Source organism: Nycticebus coucang, chromosome 21, assembly GCF_027406575.1.
Source record: "Nycticebus coucang isolate mNycCou1 chromosome 21, mNycCou1.pri, whole genome shotgun sequence".
In the NCBI taxonomy this organism is placed as follows: Eukaryota; Metazoa; Chordata; class Mammalia; order Primates; family Lorisidae; genus Nycticebus; species Nycticebus coucang.
The window spans coordinates 50,647,315-50,666,219 of record NC_069800.1 but is presented as its reverse complement, the minus strand read 5'-3'; the positions used below and the strand labels follow the sequence as shown (position 1 = coordinate 50,666,219).

At 43.9% G+C, this 18,905-nt stretch overlaps 1 protein-coding gene across 13 annotated transcripts in view; it reads right to left on the bottom strand.

Annotated features, from left to right (window-relative positions):
* TOX2 (TOX high mobility group box family member 2) overlaps positions 1 to 18,905 on the bottom strand; it is a 138,799-nt gene that overhangs the window by 51,701 nt on the left and 68,193 nt on the right. For 12 of the 13 annotated variants that reach the window (XM_053574576.1, XM_053574586.1, XM_053574578.1 and 9 more), the window contains one exon: positions 111 to 356. In XM_053574576.1, coding sequence (XP_053430551.1) covers positions 111 to 356 — 246 coding nt within the window. Of the gene's footprint in view, positions 1 to 110; positions 357 to 3,373; positions 3,437 to 18,905 lie in introns of all 13 variants that reach the window. The other variant, XM_053574583.1, reaches the window with a different exon arrangement.

Below are 18,905 nucleotides of genomic sequence, written 5' to 3'. Positions count from 1 at the left end.
GGCCAGACCCTGCCTGTGAGCAGAGGTCTTCATCAAGGCGTCATTACCCTGCTTTCGACCCCCTTGCCTGCCACAACCAGCGGGAACCATGGCAGGTGACAGGAACTCACCGTGGGCAGCTGGCCCGACAGCAGGTGGCTGTCCTGTGCCAGCATATTGGACACCATGATGGCAGGAAGGTCCATGGCCTGGTAGGAGTAGGCAGGGAGCAGACCGTTGGGGGCGAGGCCGTGGCACAGCGAGTGGTAGCTGGCTTCGTGGTCCCCCAGGTGCAGGAGGGACGGCTCAGGAAGGTTAGGAGGTGTTATCGGGGGAATCTCATAGTCTTCGTTGTTCTCGCTCTGGCCGTTATAGGTCTAAAACATCAAAAGGGGATGTTGTTGGGGTCAGTGTCTCTCAACTGTAGAACATGCTCATCAGCACCAATCACAGCAATAACAATGACCATAACCACCCTTAGGTGTTGACCCCTCTGACCACCCTTAGGGATGACCCTTCTGCAAGACAGGAGGTCAAGACTCCTGCCCTATCCCCAAATGGATGTTCCCTCCCACTAGAAGCTCTTACACAGCACCTGCCTTCCTGGAGAGCAGGGGACAGCCCCTGTCCACCTGCTCCTCTCTGCTGTCTCACCAGATCTGGCCATCATAGCCCACCCTGGATCCATCTTTCTACATCCACTCATTTTACAGATGACAACTCAGGTTAAAGGAGGAATGTGGTCCATCCAAGGTCAGTAGAAGAGTTGGGAACAGAGATGAATTATCCTGATTCCCTGCCTGGTGGTCTTTCCATGGCAGCCGAATCTCTTATTCCAACACTCAGCCCCACCAGGCCTCCTCTTAGTTTTTCTCATCTTGGTAAATGTTCCTGCAGGAGCACACCCTGGAATCTAGGAGTCCTCCTGGACACTTTCCTTTCCAATCCTTACTTACTTATTTTTTCCCACATCACTGAACTATTCAGGAAGTTCCAGGACAATGTTGAATAGAAACCATGTGAGTGGATACCCTTTTTTTCCTTATCTTAAAATCTAATATTTTATTGTAATGTGCAATATTTGCCACAGTTTCTTTCACTTATTCTTTAGGAGATTGAAGGAATTCCGCATTTGTCAAGGTGGGTAATTTTTATTTGTGCACGGATTTTTAATCTTATCACATTCTTTTTCCCTATGTCTACTGAAAGGCTCAGATGTCTTTTCTCCTTTAATTCAGTTAATACAGTAATTAACTCACATGGTTTTTTTAATGTTAGAATAAATGCATTCCTGGAATAACTCTACTTGACTGTGATGGCCACAACGTATTATTCTTTTCATGGATTGTTGGGCTTTGCTTCTGATCCTTTGTTTAGGAGTTTTGCATCAGGTTCACAAATGGGATTGGCCTATGATTTTCCTGTCTCCCAATGCCCTTGTTGGGTTTTAGTATCAACGCTACATTAACTAGGGGAGTCGTTCTTCCTCTTGTGTACTCCGGAGATTAGACCCAGCTGAAGAGAGATGTGTGAACTGGAAGATGGATCTGAAGAAGTTATCCAGAATTCAGCAGAGAGGGTCAAAGAGGAAATATGAAAGAGAGGTTAGGAGCACAGAGTAAAAGTGTCTCATGGGTATCTGTTCAATCAGCATTCTGGAGTGAAAATGGTGAGAGAACGGGTCAGAGGAATGATGGAAGAGATAGCGGTTGAGAACATTCAACAACCAATGAAGGATCCCAAAGGAATTGATGGCTATAGGGGTAAATTTTAAATCATTCAAAGTACTTATGTAGAAAGGGAGAGAAAAAAATCTAAACCACAATAGCATATAAAAATTAATGTCTTCTAACATCTTTGTATTGGTTGACAAATCAAGTGTATATGTCACAATGGGGCCATTGAGTCTGGCACAGTCTCTGGTTCTTGGTGGTCCAGTGTGTGGACAGTGGACGCTGGGCAGTGTGTGTGCATGGTGGTGAGGGGACACAGGGTACCTACATGCCTGCTCAATGTCAGGGCCTTTCTCCTTGGGCACTGTGTGTAAGCCTTACCACAATTCCAGGGGGAAGAGCCCTAAACTAACTGCCTCTTATAGCCAAGAAACAGACTCAGAGAGGATGAGCTGCTCCCACCCGATCTCACCCCCCAGGGCCCAGGGTGCCTCTTGCTCACTAGCTCCCTCTGCAGGGATGTTGAGGGATCATCTCACAGATAAGCAAACATTGGAGAGGGGAGAGGTGACAACCGTGCCCTCCTGGCTTCACCTTCTCTCTCTGTTCTCATATAGGAGTTCCTCAACCTCAGTCCTAAGATCCCCTCTCTTCTAGCCCTACCCTCTCTCCCCAGGTGGACCTCAGCGATTTCGGTTTCCATTCCCACCTAGGTGCCACATTCTCACCTCCAGCCTCGGTCCTTCCTCTGAGCTCCAGAGCTGAGTATCTCAACACCCACTCAGAATCCCCACTGCAGAGGCACCATGTGCCTTCCATTCCCATGTCCCTGTATCCTCCCCATCTTAGTAAATTACACTCTCTTCCTTCCAGTGAATAAAACCACAAACCCGGGACTCACCTCTGTCACCTCTCCAATCCAATGAAACTCCTCCAAAACATTCTATCTTTAAAAGCTGCCTCTTTCTCTCCATGCCCACTGCCACTATCCCAGTCCAGGCCACCACCATCCTCACCTGAACAAGGGCACAGCCTTTCACTGGCTTCCCCCAGCCCTCTCTTGACTGCTCTATTCCCTTCCTGGAGTCTTTGTAAAGATGATCATCACACCATGTCACCTTGCATAAAATGATGAGCTCCCCTCTGCCCTTAGGAAAAAGTCCACAGTCCCAAATCCGGCCCTGGAAGTCCTTGCATGGCCTGGTCCCCCTCATCTCTCTGGCCGCAGTGACCTCTGCTGCCTCTGGGCCCTCGCTTATGCTGATCCCTCTGCCCACCTGGGGCTCTCCTCTCATCCAGCTGGTTCTTACCCATTCTTCAGTGATACCATCCCAGATACCTTACTCTAGTAAGTCAGACCCCATTCTATATATCAGGATTACCCGGCATTTCTCCTGGGAGGTGCTCATGGAACTTGCAGTTAGCTGACATCCCATGTGATCCTTTGTTTAAGGGTTAAAGTGAGTTTTTCTCATGGTTTCCCCAATGCTTAGATCAGAACTGATATAGAGTCGGGGTGCGATGTAAGAACTAAAAACTGCAAGTCAATAGCAACTGTAAATGTGCATCCAGCTCAATTCCCATGACTGCCTTAGAGGTGGAAAGGATTGTCCCTGTTAGGCAGGAGAAAGTGTGGTGCAGCAGGTAACAGCCGGACGGCTGGGGTGCAAATCCTGGCTCTGCCACTTCCTGCCTGTGTGCTACTCGGGCACATGACTTACCTGTTTGTGCCTCAGTTTCCTCATCTGTGAGAAAGAGGGCGATGACAGTATGCGTCAACAGGGCTGTTGTAAAGAGGAAATGAGTCAGCCCCTATAGCTGCTCAGGACAACGCCAGGCACCTCGTCAGCACTCTCGGTGTTACTTACAATTGCTATTCTGGTCCTTGCCTGGAGTGTCAGAGACATTCAGGGACTTCCCCAAGGACACTGAGTGCATAAACAGCAGCACGAGCTCAGCACCCTCGCTTGAGAATGTTCCAACTCGCACATCAAGGTCTGTGCACCTGGGGTGATGTCTAACTTCAGCCTGGCACCGAGATGGGCTGGGGGCCGACTGACTTCAGGTGACAATCAGCCGCAAACTTACCTCCCTGGGAAGTAGCAACCCGCTGCCAGCTACCCTGTTCAGAGTCCCTTCCTCCAGGAAGCCTGCCCAACTTCTCTGCCCATTCTATGGCCAGACTCTGCCCCATGACACCCCCTTCCCAGCCCCATGTGTGTGTGTCCCCGTGGTGTTCATTACCACCTAAAATTATTTTTGATTCTTTTCCTTATGTCCCCCTTTACCCAGAGCGGAGGCTCCATGAGGGAAGGGGTTAAGTCTGTCTTGTCACCAGTCCTTGGCACAGTGCCTGGCGCTCCATAATAACCCAGTTACTTACACTGCAACACATGAGATGGGGGGATGCCCCTGGCTCTACGTTCAGACCTCACCGAGGCACCTCCACACCTGTTCCTCCTGACATACTGTAAGTCTCTCGGCTAAGTATTGTTCATGTCTGTCCACTGCACCTTCCTTCCTGTCACCCAGCACCCAGAACAGGTACAGGCACCTAGTAGGTACCCAGAGAATGCTAAGTGATCGCACAAGACAATTCCTTTCAATCAAAACCCCAAACCTCAATCCCTTGGAACCAGCCCAATAGACCAGAAGCCTTTTGAAAAAAATAAGCATATGTTGTATCAAAATATTGGGATAACACAATCATGACAATGAAGAGGCAATTGGCACGCTTAAAAATAACCATGTGTACAAACACGTACATGTCTCTTCTGAATGCAATCAAATCCTAAACGCATGACACTCGAACACCAGCCAACCCACCCTGGGTACCCACAGTGTGACAGCCAGTGGACCTGGCATTTTCTTCATACACATTCTTCATTTCCTTCCTACGCGTTCTGCAAAGAACTCATTTTGCAGATGAGGAGGACAGAGTTCTGAGAGGGGAAGTGTCACACAGATAGTGGGTCTTGGTTGAGATTCAGACCCAGGTCTTGTGACTCTGAACCCAGCTTTTCCCCACAGTAGGTCACATTCATAACGAAGATGTCCCCTAATTAAGAGATTGGCTGCTCAATGGTGCCTAATTTGCCCTCAATCATTGGTGTCCTCGTGAAAATGTAGAAAGAGATGCCAAGAGATGCCACCTCTCCCTGGTTCTCTTATCCTGACTTGTGGCTTTAAACACCAACTCTGGGCTGCTCATTCCACAGTTCTTCCAGGCTGGGCCTTCCCCTGCACTGCAGGCTCACAAACCCACTGTTATCTGGCGCCTCCACTTGGATTGTGCTCAATATCTAGAGAACCTGTCCCTGGCACAGTCTTCCCCTCCTTTGCTAGCAGGAACTCCATCCTTCTCGTCACTCAAACCAAAATATGTTCCTTAATTCCTCTCTTTCGCTCACCTCCAAACACCACTGGCTCCACCTTGAGACTAAACCTAAGGTGTGACCACCGTGGACCAAGTCATTGTCCTCTTTGTCCTGCTGGTCTCCTGACTGCTTTTCCTACCCGCACCCTTGCTATGGGTTATCTCACTCGGGGGACAGAATGATCCTGGTAAAATATCAGCTCTGCTCAAACCCTCCAGTGCTCTCCCTGTCACACAGAGGAGGAACAGGGTCCTCACAATGGCTCCCCACACCATGCTACAGGGTCTAGATCCCCCCAATGCCACCTGCCTTTTTTACCTTTCTGACATTATCATCTGCCATTCTCCTTCAGATACTTCAGGCATGTTTCTGCCCCAGGGTCTTTGCACTGACTGTTCCCTCTCTTTAGCATACTTCTCTCAAATATCCACAGAGCCTATTCCTTCACCTCCTTGGGTCCCAACCACCCCCTTCTCGGGGAAGTTTACCCTCACTGATCAACTTAAAATCACAATCCATTTGCCATGCTCTCTGTTTTTTAAATCACATGCCACCATATACCATCACACATATTTTCTTAATTTATTATGTTTATTCCTTAGCACTTGCTATACCCCCCTAGGATGTCAGCTCCATGAGGACAGGAGATTTTCATCTGTTTTGCTCACTGCTGGACCCCCAGTACCTAGAACAGGGCCTGACCTATAGTGAATTCTCAAAAAGGATTTGCTAAATGAATGAATGAAGAAGGAGAAAATGGAGAAGAAATAGTGGCAAGAAGATAAATGGTTTTGGCGGATGGGGAAGAGCCTCTCATACCAGGAATTCCAGGTGAAGACTCACCCTTGGCTGTGATACAAGGGAGAGACACAGATGGTTCAAATCAGTCCAGCACTCCTCCCTCCCCTGAGCTGGTACATGAAAAACCAAAATTGACCGTCTTTCAAGGGTATGCATTGGGACTGGGGGAGAGACATGGAGGCAAACAACAGGGCTAGAAGGTGGGGATTTATCAACAAGCACAAAGGTGGAGCTGCCCTCCCAGGCAAAGACGGTTAGGAGGCTGCTAGAATCACCTGATCCTGCAATTCCTCCATTTGCAGTTCTGTTTTCAAATCAATTAAGGAATGGGAGTCAGAGCAAAGGAATGCGGCTGGGGTAGATAGAGCAACCAGAGGACAGACTGGTAGGTCTTTCATGCCCCAATTCCAGGAAGGGAAGAATGCCAGATTGATTGAAAAGCTATGTGGCTTGCCCTGTGCTCAGAGAAGGGGCAGCCCTCTCCCAGAATTCCTGCACTGGGGGCAGTAAATTTGAGTCAAGGAAGTGAACAGGCGAAGGGGAGGCCTCTGGGCCTCAAGGAAACAGTGGAGGAAGGAATGTGGAGAGCATCTGAGGGCATCACAAGCCTATTGCAGCGATCAGCTCTCGTGTGTTGCATTGATTTATCAGAATTAACTCGTTCACTTACCATGATAAAATAAAATGATAACTTCATCAAAAATTCAACCACAGGAAGTAAAAATAAAAAATTGTTTTAAATAATCCCTTCTGGAAAAACACCTAAAGCTAAAACCGAGAATGAAAAGTGAACACGAGAGGGATTCTAGAAAAAGCAGTGAGCTGAAAAACCACTACAGTTTATGGTAATTCAAAATAGTTGCTGATAAAGTGAAATTTCATCAGAATGCTGACTAAAGATTCCTAGAATAGAAGAGGTATAAGATTATCAAATTAATATTGATCCGAAACTAAAAATCTAGAAGATTTCAGCCAGAAGCTTGGTGTCTTTCTTCATGAAGAGCAGACATTCATTACTACACTGTAAGAAAACTATTAAGTTTAAATACATGTTGTGATGTTTAAAAAGGTAGAGACATGAACAGAAGAGCCTTCTCTAAAGAAGACAGATGAATGGCTAACAAACATATTTAAAAATGCTCATCGTCCCTAATCATCAGAGAAATGCAAATCAAAACCACCCTGAGATCACTCAACCCCAGTGAGAATGGCCCACATCACAAAGTCTCAAAGCTGCAGTCTCAAAGCTGGCGTGGATGTGGAGAGAAGGGAACACTTTTACACTGCTGGGGGGACTGCAAACTAATACAACCTTTTTGGAAGGAAGTCTGGAGAATCCTCACAGAACTCACGTTAGACCTCCCATTTGATCCTGCAATCCCATTACTGGGCATCTACCCAGAAGAACAATAATCATTTTATCATAAGGACATTTGTACTAGACTGTTTATTGCAGCTCAATTATAATCGTCAAAATGTGGAAACAACCTAAATGCCCACCAACTCAGGAATGGATTAACAAGCTGTGGTTACCATGGAATACTATTCAACAATAAAAAGGGAGGCTTTACATTTTTGGTATTAACCTGGATTGAGATGGAACACGTTATCTTTTTAGTAAAGCATCACAAGAATGGAGAAGCAAGAATCCAATGTGTTCAATTCTAATATGAAGGCAGCGGATGAGCTAATACAAGGGGAGGGAGAGGGGAGGAGAGAGGGCGGTGCAGGGTCACGGTGTATGGCACACCTCTTGGGGGTGGGACAGAGTCATGAGAGGGACTATACTTAACAAATGCAATCAGTGTAACCTAATTCTACCTTGATGAATCCCAAACAATTAAAAAAAAAAGATATTGAAGTGAATTCATACAACATACAATTGACCATTTTAAAGTGAACCATTCAGTGGCACTTAATATGTTCACAATGTTGCACAACCACCACCTGAATTTAGTTCCCAAACTCTGTCATCACCCCAAAAGCAAACCCTGCCCCCATTAAGCAATTCTTTGCTCTGCCTCTACGAATGCACCTATTCCGGATTATTTTCATACACATGGAATCATATCATATATGATCGTTTGTGCCCGGCTTGTTTCACTTAGTATAATGTTTTTGGGGTTTCTGAACATATTAATACTTCATTCCTTTTTAAGGCTAAATAATATTACATTGTATGTATATACAACAATTGGTTTATTCACCTGCTGACGGACATGGGAGCTGTTTCCATCTTTTAACTATTGTGAATTGTGATACTAGGGGCAAACATGAACAGACATTTGTTTGAGTCTCTTTCTTCTTTTGTTTTTTCTATTTTTTAATTTTTTGTTATTTTTTATTAAATCATAACTTTGTACATTTATGCATTTATAGGGTTCAGGGTACTGCTTCCATATACAATGTGAAATGCTTACACTTCAAGATATTGAAGTGAATTCATACAACATACAATTGACCATTTGAACTAAGTAACACAGCCATCACAATTATACTCATTTCTTAATAGTTTTGAAATGTACCATTGCATCATGCACATCAGGTGGGGTCTGTTTTCAATTCTTTGGGGTACATACCCAGGAGTGGATTGCTGGGTCAGCTGGTAATTGTATGTTTAACATTTTGAGGAACTTCCGAGCTGTTTTCGATACTGGCTGCACATTTTACATTCCCACCAGCAACGTCTGAGGATTCTAATTTCTCCACATCCTTGCCACCAACATTTATTTTCCATTTTTCAAATTATAGCATCCTAGTGGGTGTGAAGTGGTATCTTATTATAGTTTTGACTGGTATTTTTCTAAAGATTAATGATATTAGGGATCTTTTTATATGCTTCTTGGCAATTTGCATATCTTCTCTGGAGAAATGTCTATTGAAGTCTTTTGCCCCTGAAAAAGACCAGGTTGTCTTTTTGTTGTTGTGTTGTAAGAGTTCTTTATATATTATAAATACTAGGCCCTTCCCTAATATTTCTTCCATTCTGCAGGTTGTGTTTTCACTTTCCATATGATGTCCTTTGATGCACAAAAGTTTTTAATTGCAATGAAGTCCAATTTATCTACTTTTTCTTTCGCCACTCATGATTTTGACATGATAGCTAAGAATTCGTTGCCAAATCCAAGGTCACGAAAAGTTACCCTCATGTTTTCTTCTTACAATTTTATAGGGTTTGCCCTGAAATATAGATCATGAATTATTTTTTATGGTAATCCTATTAATTATTGGCTTTTATTATTTTATTTTTATTTATTTATTTATTTTGGGGGACAGAGTCTCACTTTCTTGCCCCAGTAGAATGCTGTGGCATCAGAGCTCTTGGCAACCTCAAACTCTTGGGTTCAAGCGATTCTTTTGCTTCAGCCTCCCAAGTAGCTGGGACTACAGGTGCTCACAACAACACCTGGTGAGGTTTTTTAGAGAGGGGGTCTTGCTCTTGCTCAGGCTGGTCTTGAACTCGTGAGCTCAAGTGATCCACCCATCTTGGCCTCCCAGAGTGCTGGGATTACAGGCATGAGCCATTGTTTCCAGCCCACTTTTATTATTTTAATTGACATGTAATATGCAGTACAGTGTGATATTACACGTATAAATGTACAATAACCAGACCAGGATAACTGGCATATCCATGAACTCAAATATTTATAACCTGGGGTCCATTTTGAATTAGCTTTTCTATATGACATGAAGAAGAGTCCAACTTCACCATTTTGCATGTGGTTATTTGGTTATCCCAGCAACGTTTGGGGAAAAGATTGTTCTTTCCCCTTTGAATGGTCTTGGCCCCAGGTCAAGAGTCAACTAGCCATAGATGTATGGGTTTATTTCTGGACTCTCACTTCTATTCCGTTGGTCTATGTGTCTACCCTTGTGTTGGTACCAGGTTCTTTTGATTGCTGTGGCTTTGTAGAAATTGGGAAACGTGAATCTTCCAACTTGTTATTTTTCAAGATTATTCATGCTATTCACGGCCCCTTACAATCCCATATGAACTTGAAAGTAAGCTTTTTCATATGTTTCTTGGCCATTCATCTGTTTTCCTAAGAGAAAGTTCTGTTCATGTCTCTTGCCCAGTGATAGATGAGATTATTTGCTCTTCTTTTGTTGATTAATTTGAGTTCTCTGTAGATTCCAGTTATCAACCCTTTGTCAGATTTGTAACATGCAAGTTAACTTTTCTCATTCTGAAGGCTATTAGCTTTATTTGTTGTGTCCTTAGCTGTGCAGAAGCTTTTCGGTTTAAGTCTTGTTTGCTTATTTTTGGTGTTGTGATCACCACTGACGTCTTCTTCATAAAATCTTTTCCCAATCTGACATCCTCAAGAATTTTTCCCACACTTTCTTCTAGGATTTTTATTATTTCATGTCTTATATTTAAATCTTTTATTCATCTTGAGTCAATTTTTGTAAGTGGTAAAAGGTGCAGGTCCAGTTTTTGTCTTTTGCATGTGGTTATCCAGTTCTCCCAGCACCATTCATTGAATAGTGATTCTTTTCCCCAGTGTATGCTTTTGTTTGGTTTATCAAAGATCAGATGGCTTTAAAAGACTGGCTTCATCTCTTGGTTTTCCATTTGGTTCCATATGTCTATGTCTCTATTTTTGTGCCAATACCATGCTCTTTTGATCACTGTGGACTTGTAATATAATCTAATGTCTAGTAGAGTGATGCCTCTGGCTTTGTTCTTATTACTAAGAATTGCTCATCAGGGCGGCGCCTGTGGCTCAAGCAGTAGGGCACCGGTCCCATATGCTGGAGGTGGCGGGTTCAAACCCAACCCCAGCCAAAAAAAAAAAAAAAAAAAAACACACACACACACAAAAAAGAATTGCTCATCATCCCTAATCATCAGAGTAATGCAAATCGAAACCACCCTGAGATATCACCTAACCCCAGTAAGAATAGCCCACATCACAAAGTCCCAAAGTTGCAGATGCTGGTGTGTATGTGGAGAAAAGGGAACACTTTTACACTGTTGGTGGGAATGCAAACTAATACAGCCTCTTTGGAAAGAAGTCTGGAGAATCCTTAAGAACTCAAATTATACCTTCCATTTGATCCTGCAGTCCCATTACTAGGCATCTACCCAGAAAAAAAATCACTTTACATCATAAGCACATTTGCACCAGGTTATTTATTGCAGTTCAATTTACAATCACCAAGATGTGGAAACAACCTAAATGCCCACCAACCCAGGACTAGATTAACAAACTGTGGGGTACTGTATGGAATACTATTCAGCCATAAAAGGTAGAGACTTTACATCTTTTTTATTAACCTGGATGGAGTTGAGGCACATTTTTCTTAGCAAAGTATCACAAGAATAGAAAAGCAAGTATCCAATGTACTCAGTATGAAGCCAGTGGTCAATCTAATACACACCCACATAAGAGAAAAACTCAATTCAAGGTGGGGGGAGGGGGGAGGAGAGAGGGGGACTTGTGTGCTCCCACTTAATGGGCACAAAGTGAGGGTGTATAGCATACCGCTTGTGTGTGTGACACAACTACAAGATTAAGTCTATCTAACAAATGCAAACATTGTAATCTAGTTGTACCTTCACATTAGCCTGAAATAAAAAAAGAAAAGAAAAGAAGCTTTTCTATTTTTCGCAAAAAAGACCAGTGGAAGTTTGATAGGGATTGCACTGAACTTGCAGATCACTTAGGTAGGATTGTCATCTTAACAAAACAAGGTCTTCCAATCTTCAAATGCGATGTCTTTCCACTTATGTAGATCTTTTAACATTTATTTTGGCAATGTTTTGCAGTTTTCAGTTAATAAGTCTTTCACCTTGTTGATTAAACTTTTTCCTACATATTTTATTAGCTTATATGTTATTGTATATGAAATTGTTTTCTAGTTTCCTTTTCGAATTGCTCATTGTTGGTTTATGGAAACACAACTGATTTGTCTATGTTGACCTTATATCCTGAAACTGTGCTGAATTCATTTATTAACTATTTGTTATCATTAAAAAAAAAATCAGAAATTCCATACCATCAGAGGAAGGAAAAAAAGCAAAAGAAAGGTAGTGCCTGTGGCTCAAGGAGTAGGGCACCGGCCCCATATACTGGGGTGGTGGGTTCAAGCCTGGCCCTGGCCAAAACTGCAAAAAAAAAACAAAAAAGTGAAAGAAAGTAGAACTTGACTGACCTAAGAAAAATCTGAAAGGAAAAAAAGGAATTAACTATGAAACATGATATTAAAGAACTGTCACAAAAATAGTACTAAGGTTAAATATTCGTAATCACAATAAATATCAATGATTTCCATCACTTTTTTAAAGTAAAAAATAGGAATTAATATTTTGATTAACATAAATGAATCCAGCATATGGATTTATAAGAGACATGCATAAAATAAAATGACATGTAAAGTTAAAAATAAACAGATATATCAGGCACATAAAACTCAGAGCAGCAGGCTCGGTGCCCATAGCTCAGTGAGTAGGGCTGGTCACATACACTGAGGCTAGTGGGTTCAAACCAGCCCAGGCCAGCTAAACAACAACTGCAACCAAAAAATAGCCGGGCATTGTGGTGGGTGCCTGTAGTCCCAGCTACTTGGGAGGCTGAGGCAAGAGAATTGCGTAAGGCCAAGAGTTTGAGGTTGCTGTGAGCTGTGACACCACAGCACTCTACCAAGGGTGACATAGTGAGACGCTGTCTCAAACAAACAAACAAACAAAAAAAGAGTGACAAAATTGATGATGAATTAAGTACAATTCAGGGCAAAAAACATTAAAGAGACCAAGAGGGAATATTTAAGTCGATAAATGGTACAATTCACTAAAGAGGAAATCATAACCAAAATAATAAGAATGTTACCCAACCAAGCCTATGAGAGATGAACAATAAAAAACTCATACCTTTTACCTGAATTAATTAATTAGAAAACAAGAAAGACAAAATAAATGAATTCGGCATTCAACTCAAGAAGGTAGAAATAGAGTAACAAAATACCTAAAAGTTAGTAGGAGAAAAAGTAATAAAACAGATAACAAATTTTAGATAAGAAATATAAAGAAGAGGAGCTGGTTTTTTTTTAAAGGCTAACAAAATAGGTAACCACTGATAAGAAAAAGGAAGAGAATACTCCCCAAAATAATAAAGGAATATATTGATTCTTTAAAAACCACTTGAGAATTCCTGTAACACAGGCTAAGTTTGACCAATGTTCATCATTTCCAACTTGCTAATTCTGTTGTTTAAATCTTCTAAATAACTCTCACTTTCTTCTGCTTAATCCTTTGGTTTCTGAGGAAAGAATGTTAAAAAAATTATCCAACACGATTATGATTTTCTCAAACTCTTGTATTTCTGTCTATTTTTGCTTCATATATTTCAAAGCTATGTTGTTAAATATTTACAAATTGAGTATTATGGTATGTTCTTGGCAAAATGTTCCTTTCATTATTTGATAGCTTTCCACTTTATTTCTGTCAATGCTAACTACAAGGTTTTCAGATTCACATGTTGACTCTGTCTCTTCTGCCCACCCCTGTGCTGTCTAAGAGAGAGGTAGAGATTTACTGAGAGAAGAGGGTAATCTGACCTTTCTCCAGACAATGTCATAGAAATACGACAAAAGGGGAAGTGGCATCTCCCTTCCTGGTGAAGTCTGATGAGAAAGGCTTCTTAGGAGAATCCAACTTGTGTTCCTAGAGAAAATTAGGACACCAAGTAGTATTTGGCTGTTGGTGGAAGATTTTGGAAGATGAGAGGATAGCTGGAACTGCCTGAAATAGCAGGCAAAGAGAGAGAGCGCGAGAGAATGAATCAATCTGCACCGACACAGTTTAAGAAGTTAAGGATATGTGGGTTGCTGGGGCAAGTGAATGCTAAGAAAGGTGTGGCTGCCTGAAGGCATCTAAAGGAGTCTCAGCCAACACAGTGGCCAATAGGGCAAGGGGACCTCAGCAGCAAGAGGTATGCTAACAGATGCACCAGCTACGAGGCAGGTCACGAGAGGTCAGCTGCCAGTGACTCCCCAGCTCAGTGTGCCTCGCAAGAAAGAGGTACAACAACAGACACAACGATAAGACGCTAGTCGGCAAGATGCGTTGACCTTACTCCTTCAATCCTATCTCACCATGTCCTGATCCTACAGCCTCCAGCAGCAGCAGAGGAAACAGCATGGAGAAGTGAGTGCTGGATCACCTCCATCCCTACCGCAGGTTCCCAAGACTATGAAACTGGAGTTTTGATTCCTATAACTAAAAATGCTCAAAAACTGCAGGATCTGCCTGAGATACCTTCTAAGAAAAGGAAAGGGAGAGTCAGCAGAGCAAGACCGGAGCCAGTGGAGGGACGAACATAAACCTATGTTTTCTTGTAGCTGGGGGAGTGCAGCTTGCTGAATGAACTGGGTTTACAGCAATGGCACCTGATGTTGACACAGGACTCTGGGGTTCCAAATGTTTTCACGTCCTTCTTGCTGAGGGACTTCTGACAATTTATCCAAACTGGCTACTCCTTGGCCTCTTTGTCTTCAAAAGCCAACCCAACTGCTCAGAAAATGACACAAGGAAACAGATGTGAAAACATTCACAAAAAGTTGACCCCTTACACACTTGAGGAAGAAAAAAAAAAAGACCTGAGATGGTAGTAGAAATAGCATTTCCACATTACAGATGAGAGAACTGAGGTTCGAAGGGGCAAAAGGAGTTCTCCAAAGACATACAAGTAGCATTGATGGAATAAAGCAAAGCTTGCTCTACCAATGTTCACACCTCCCACAAGACACACATAAACCCAGCTTAGCAGGAAGGTTCTGCTTCAGGTCCCTTGTTCCAGCATGGTGGTTAATGATACTCTCTTTCTAAAAAGTATCCCAGTTTGGATGGTAAATTATACAGCCATCCTACCATTTTAGCAAATAAAATCGACACCTATGGGAACATCTCTGCTAAAAGACCGCCGAGCAATACACTGTTTCCCAACTCCGTGTTCTCAGCAGGGAAATGGTATCTTATCCAATCCCCCAAACCCATCAACGGGAGCAGGGATCCCAGCCCTGTACCTTCTTATCACATGTAGAGCGATTTTATGAATTCTGCAGGGAATGAAATGCAATTTTGTCAGGCTTGTCTGTGTCCATAATGACTGAGTCAAATTAATCATCTTGGATAATACCCCTGTGTCACCCGTCCCAAAGATGTTTAATGGAATCTTTCTGATTCATGTCTTGCCGTTACATCGGATCTGGAGTGTTGCAGCACTTCTGAAAATCAGTACAATTACACCTTCTGTCTTGGCCTGTCATTTTCCTGGACTAAAAAATGCTTCTTAGAAAATAAATAAATAAAAACCCAAACCGTAATAAGCCAAGCAGGATTGGAAAGGCCATACTGTTAAAATTAAACATGGGTTCTGGAGGAGGTGGGGGAAAAGGGGTGTAATATCTTTTTAATCCTTTATTTACAGGGAGAAACTCCTAGCCAAGCCACGGCTATCACAGAGGAGTGTGTCCAACATGGTCCTGCTGCTGATCTGCCATGCGACAGCCACAGTTGCTTCAAAGCCATTCCTGACACCGAAATGCTTGGATTGGGGCAGATGGAGGCTTCATAATGAGAAGATGATGGGCAGCCACATTAGACATGAATTTTGTTTACTGAAACCGTATCTGGAAACAAACATGAGAATTCCCATGTGTTCCTGCTCAGGGAACCAACCGACCCACCTAAGGCTCGAGCAACTTTCTGGGTGATTCACCGGTGGGGGAGGTGGAGGTTCTGGAAAAATGAAGGATTGGTGGTTGGGTTTTAGGGTTTCCTTCTTTAGGAAGAAAACAGTCCCAACAGAACTTAAGTAGCAAAGCTGGGGATGACTGCAGGGGGACACGTATTTGAATGAGAAGAGGCATCCTGCACCAAGCATTAGCCACACTTTGCAAGTAGGGACACTCACTTTTCCAGGAAGTGGTAGTGCTGTTTGTTTTTTTAAACATTTTTATAACCACACATCCACTGTCTGTTTGACACTTTCCCTTGGACGTCCTAGAGGAGGGCTTGGCAAACATTTTCTGCAAAGGTCCAGATAATGAACATTTTTGGCTTTGTGGGTCACACAGTCTCTCCGACAACTACCCTGTTTCCTCGAAAATAAGACATCCTCCGGAAATAAGACCTACTTACAGGAAAGACAAGATGTCCCCTGAAAATAAGACCTTGCGCATCTTTGGGAGAGCACCTTAAAATAAGACACTGTCTTATTTTCGGGGAAACAGGGTATCAGACCAGCTGCTGGAGCATGGAAGTAGCCACAGGCAATATCTGAAGTTTTGTAAATTTTATTTACAAAAAATAAGTGGAGGGCCACATTTGGCCTGCAGGCCATGGTTTGCTGAGCCCTGTCCTGAGGTAGAAAAGTTAACACGTCAATGCCAAGTCTGTGCCCCCTCAGTGTCCCTCCACCTGTGGCTCAAGCTGGAAGCCTGGGTTCTATGTTCAGTTCCTCCCTCTCTCTCACCCCCACTTCCAGCTGTCACTGCTAGCCCTATCTCCCAATGTATCTCAAATCTGCCTACTCCAATCCATCTTCAGGGAGGTCACCCTTCTCCACATCTCCTCCCAGGACAGCTTTGATGGCCTTCCTGTGGGTGAAGGGACTCGGTCCTCTGAGAATGACCCTCATGAAGGGACTCGGTCCTCTGAGAATGACCCTCATGAGTGCCCTGAGATCCTGTGATAACAAGCTGAGCAGGGAAGTCCCCCAGTGCTTGCTGCCCTATGGACACTGTCAAGGCTAGACCTTGACAAAGTTCCTTCCAAGGCTAGCTGCCTTCAGAGAGGGAGCTCAGCCTCTATCCGGCATCTGAGGCTTCCAGGGCTAGATCCTGCAACCTTGCCTGACACCAGCCACAGTGAGCCCACTGCTGCCCCCCGACACTGCGCGCCCTGGTGTCACCTGGCCATTCTGGCCCCTCTGCTCAGGCCCATGTCCTCCCAGGTGATATTGATAGGACTTCCGCAATACTCTACTGCTGTCCCAGGTGGTGGCACCAAGGATTGGGCCTGCCTCAAGAAGAATGGAGTGAGGCTTGCTCCTCCTATAGCCTGCCCCATGCTCCTATTAATATGTCCCAAAACCTGCCATCAGGGGGCTGCCACCCAGAGCTCATCTACTCTCTCAAGGTCAAAGGAATACCCCCTCTAAGCCAGGCTTGTGCTGTGACCTGAAGAGTTATTAGGGAAAAGGTAGGTCAGCCCCTATCCTCAGACTAGTCTGACCTGCTGGGTTACAGCTTTGTTCAAAAAATAATAATAGCAGAAACCATTTATATAGCACGTACTGTGTGTTCATACATATTGCTGTTCTATGCACTTTTCATACATAAATATATCAGTCTTCACAATAAATGAAGACAGGTGCTATTAGTATATCCATTTCACAGAGGAAGAAATGGAGGCACTGAGATGTAAAGTTTGCACAAAGTCAAACACCTAAGAAGGAAGGTGGGACAGAGTCAGGAATCCAATTCAACCATCTAGCTCGGGGGGGACTGAATCCTGCCAACCACCACCAGATACAGCGTGGAAGTGAACCCACCTCTAATTGAGCCATCAGATGAGACCACAGCCCTGACTACCATATTGAGTGCTCTTAAGCCAACACCCAGCTGAGCCACACCTAACTCCTGACCTGCAGAAACTATGAGATGATTAATATGTGTTGTTTTTGAAATTGAAAATCTAGCTCATGAATTGGTACTCTTGACCCTGACCTTCTGCTTCCTCTTAAACAAGGGACTAGGCTTCCTCCTGTGTGCATCTGAGCTTCCACGTTGATTGTGTCTTCACAGGCAGCTCCCAGGTGCCTCCTCTCCCATTCTCCAATTGCTCCTTGGAGTGGTCCTGTGCCTGTGCCCTCTGGCTTATGAACCTCTTGAGCACAGACTCCTTATTCCTCCTAATGCTCAGGGAAGGCAGCATGTACACTAAACCAGCACTACTTCTTAATCTGTAAGGTGCACACAGAGGGTGCAACTAGGGAATCTATCAAGACGCAGATTCTGACTTAGGAAGTTTGGGTGGGGACCAAGATGCTGCATGCCTAGCGAGCTTCAGGGGATATTGCTGGTCCCCCATCACACAAGGCCTTGGGCATTGAAAACATAGACTTTGGGCGGGTGCAGTGGCTCAGGCCTGTAATCCTAGCACTCTGGGAGGCTGAGGAGGGTGGATTGCTTGAGTTCAGTAGTTTGAGACCAGCCTCAGCAAGAGTGAGAAACTATCTCACTCTTGAGATAGAAAAGTAGAAAAATTAGCTGAGGGTGGTGGCAGGTGCCTGTAGTCCCACATACTCGGGAGGCTGTGGTAGGAGGAGTACTTGAGCCCAAGAGTTTGAGATTGCTGTGAGCTCTGAAGATGCTATAGGGCTCTACTTAGGGCAACAGAAATTTCTATCTCAAAAAAAAAAAAAAAAAGTCCAGTTTGGACTTCAACCCAGACTAACCATGGTTCCAATTCCAGTTCTGTTACATCCCAGCTGGGAGCCTTGACCTATGAGCCGTGAATGAACCGTGTTTGCAGACTTGTACAAATGCCCACACAGATGCACTTGCCAACATGTCTAGACACCAGCATGTGTACCAGTGCATTTGTGATAGGTGTCCTAAGTCCCTCTACAGATACTAACTCAGCTCCTGCCATATGCCAGGTCCCTGCTCCCATGAAGCCCACGGTCTAGGAGGAAGGCAGCCATTGAAGAAATAAATGCAGATAAAAATCTCAGTCACGTGGTACATGTGCACATATTTGAGTATTGTTCACAACGGCCCCAGAAACCAGGTGTTTTATAATCTCCATTTCTTATTTATTTATTTTTTTGAGACAGAGTCTCACTATTTCACCCTCAGTAGAGTCCCATGGCATCACAGCTCACAGCAACCTCAAACTCTTGGGCTTCAGCGATTCTTCTGCCTCAGCCTCCCGAGTAGCTGGGACTACAGGCGCCTGCCACAACGCCCAGCTATTTTTTTGCTGTAGTTGCCATTGTTGTTTGGCAGGCCAGGCCTGGGCTTGAACCTGCCAGCCCCAATGTATGTAGCCGCTGACCTATAGGCA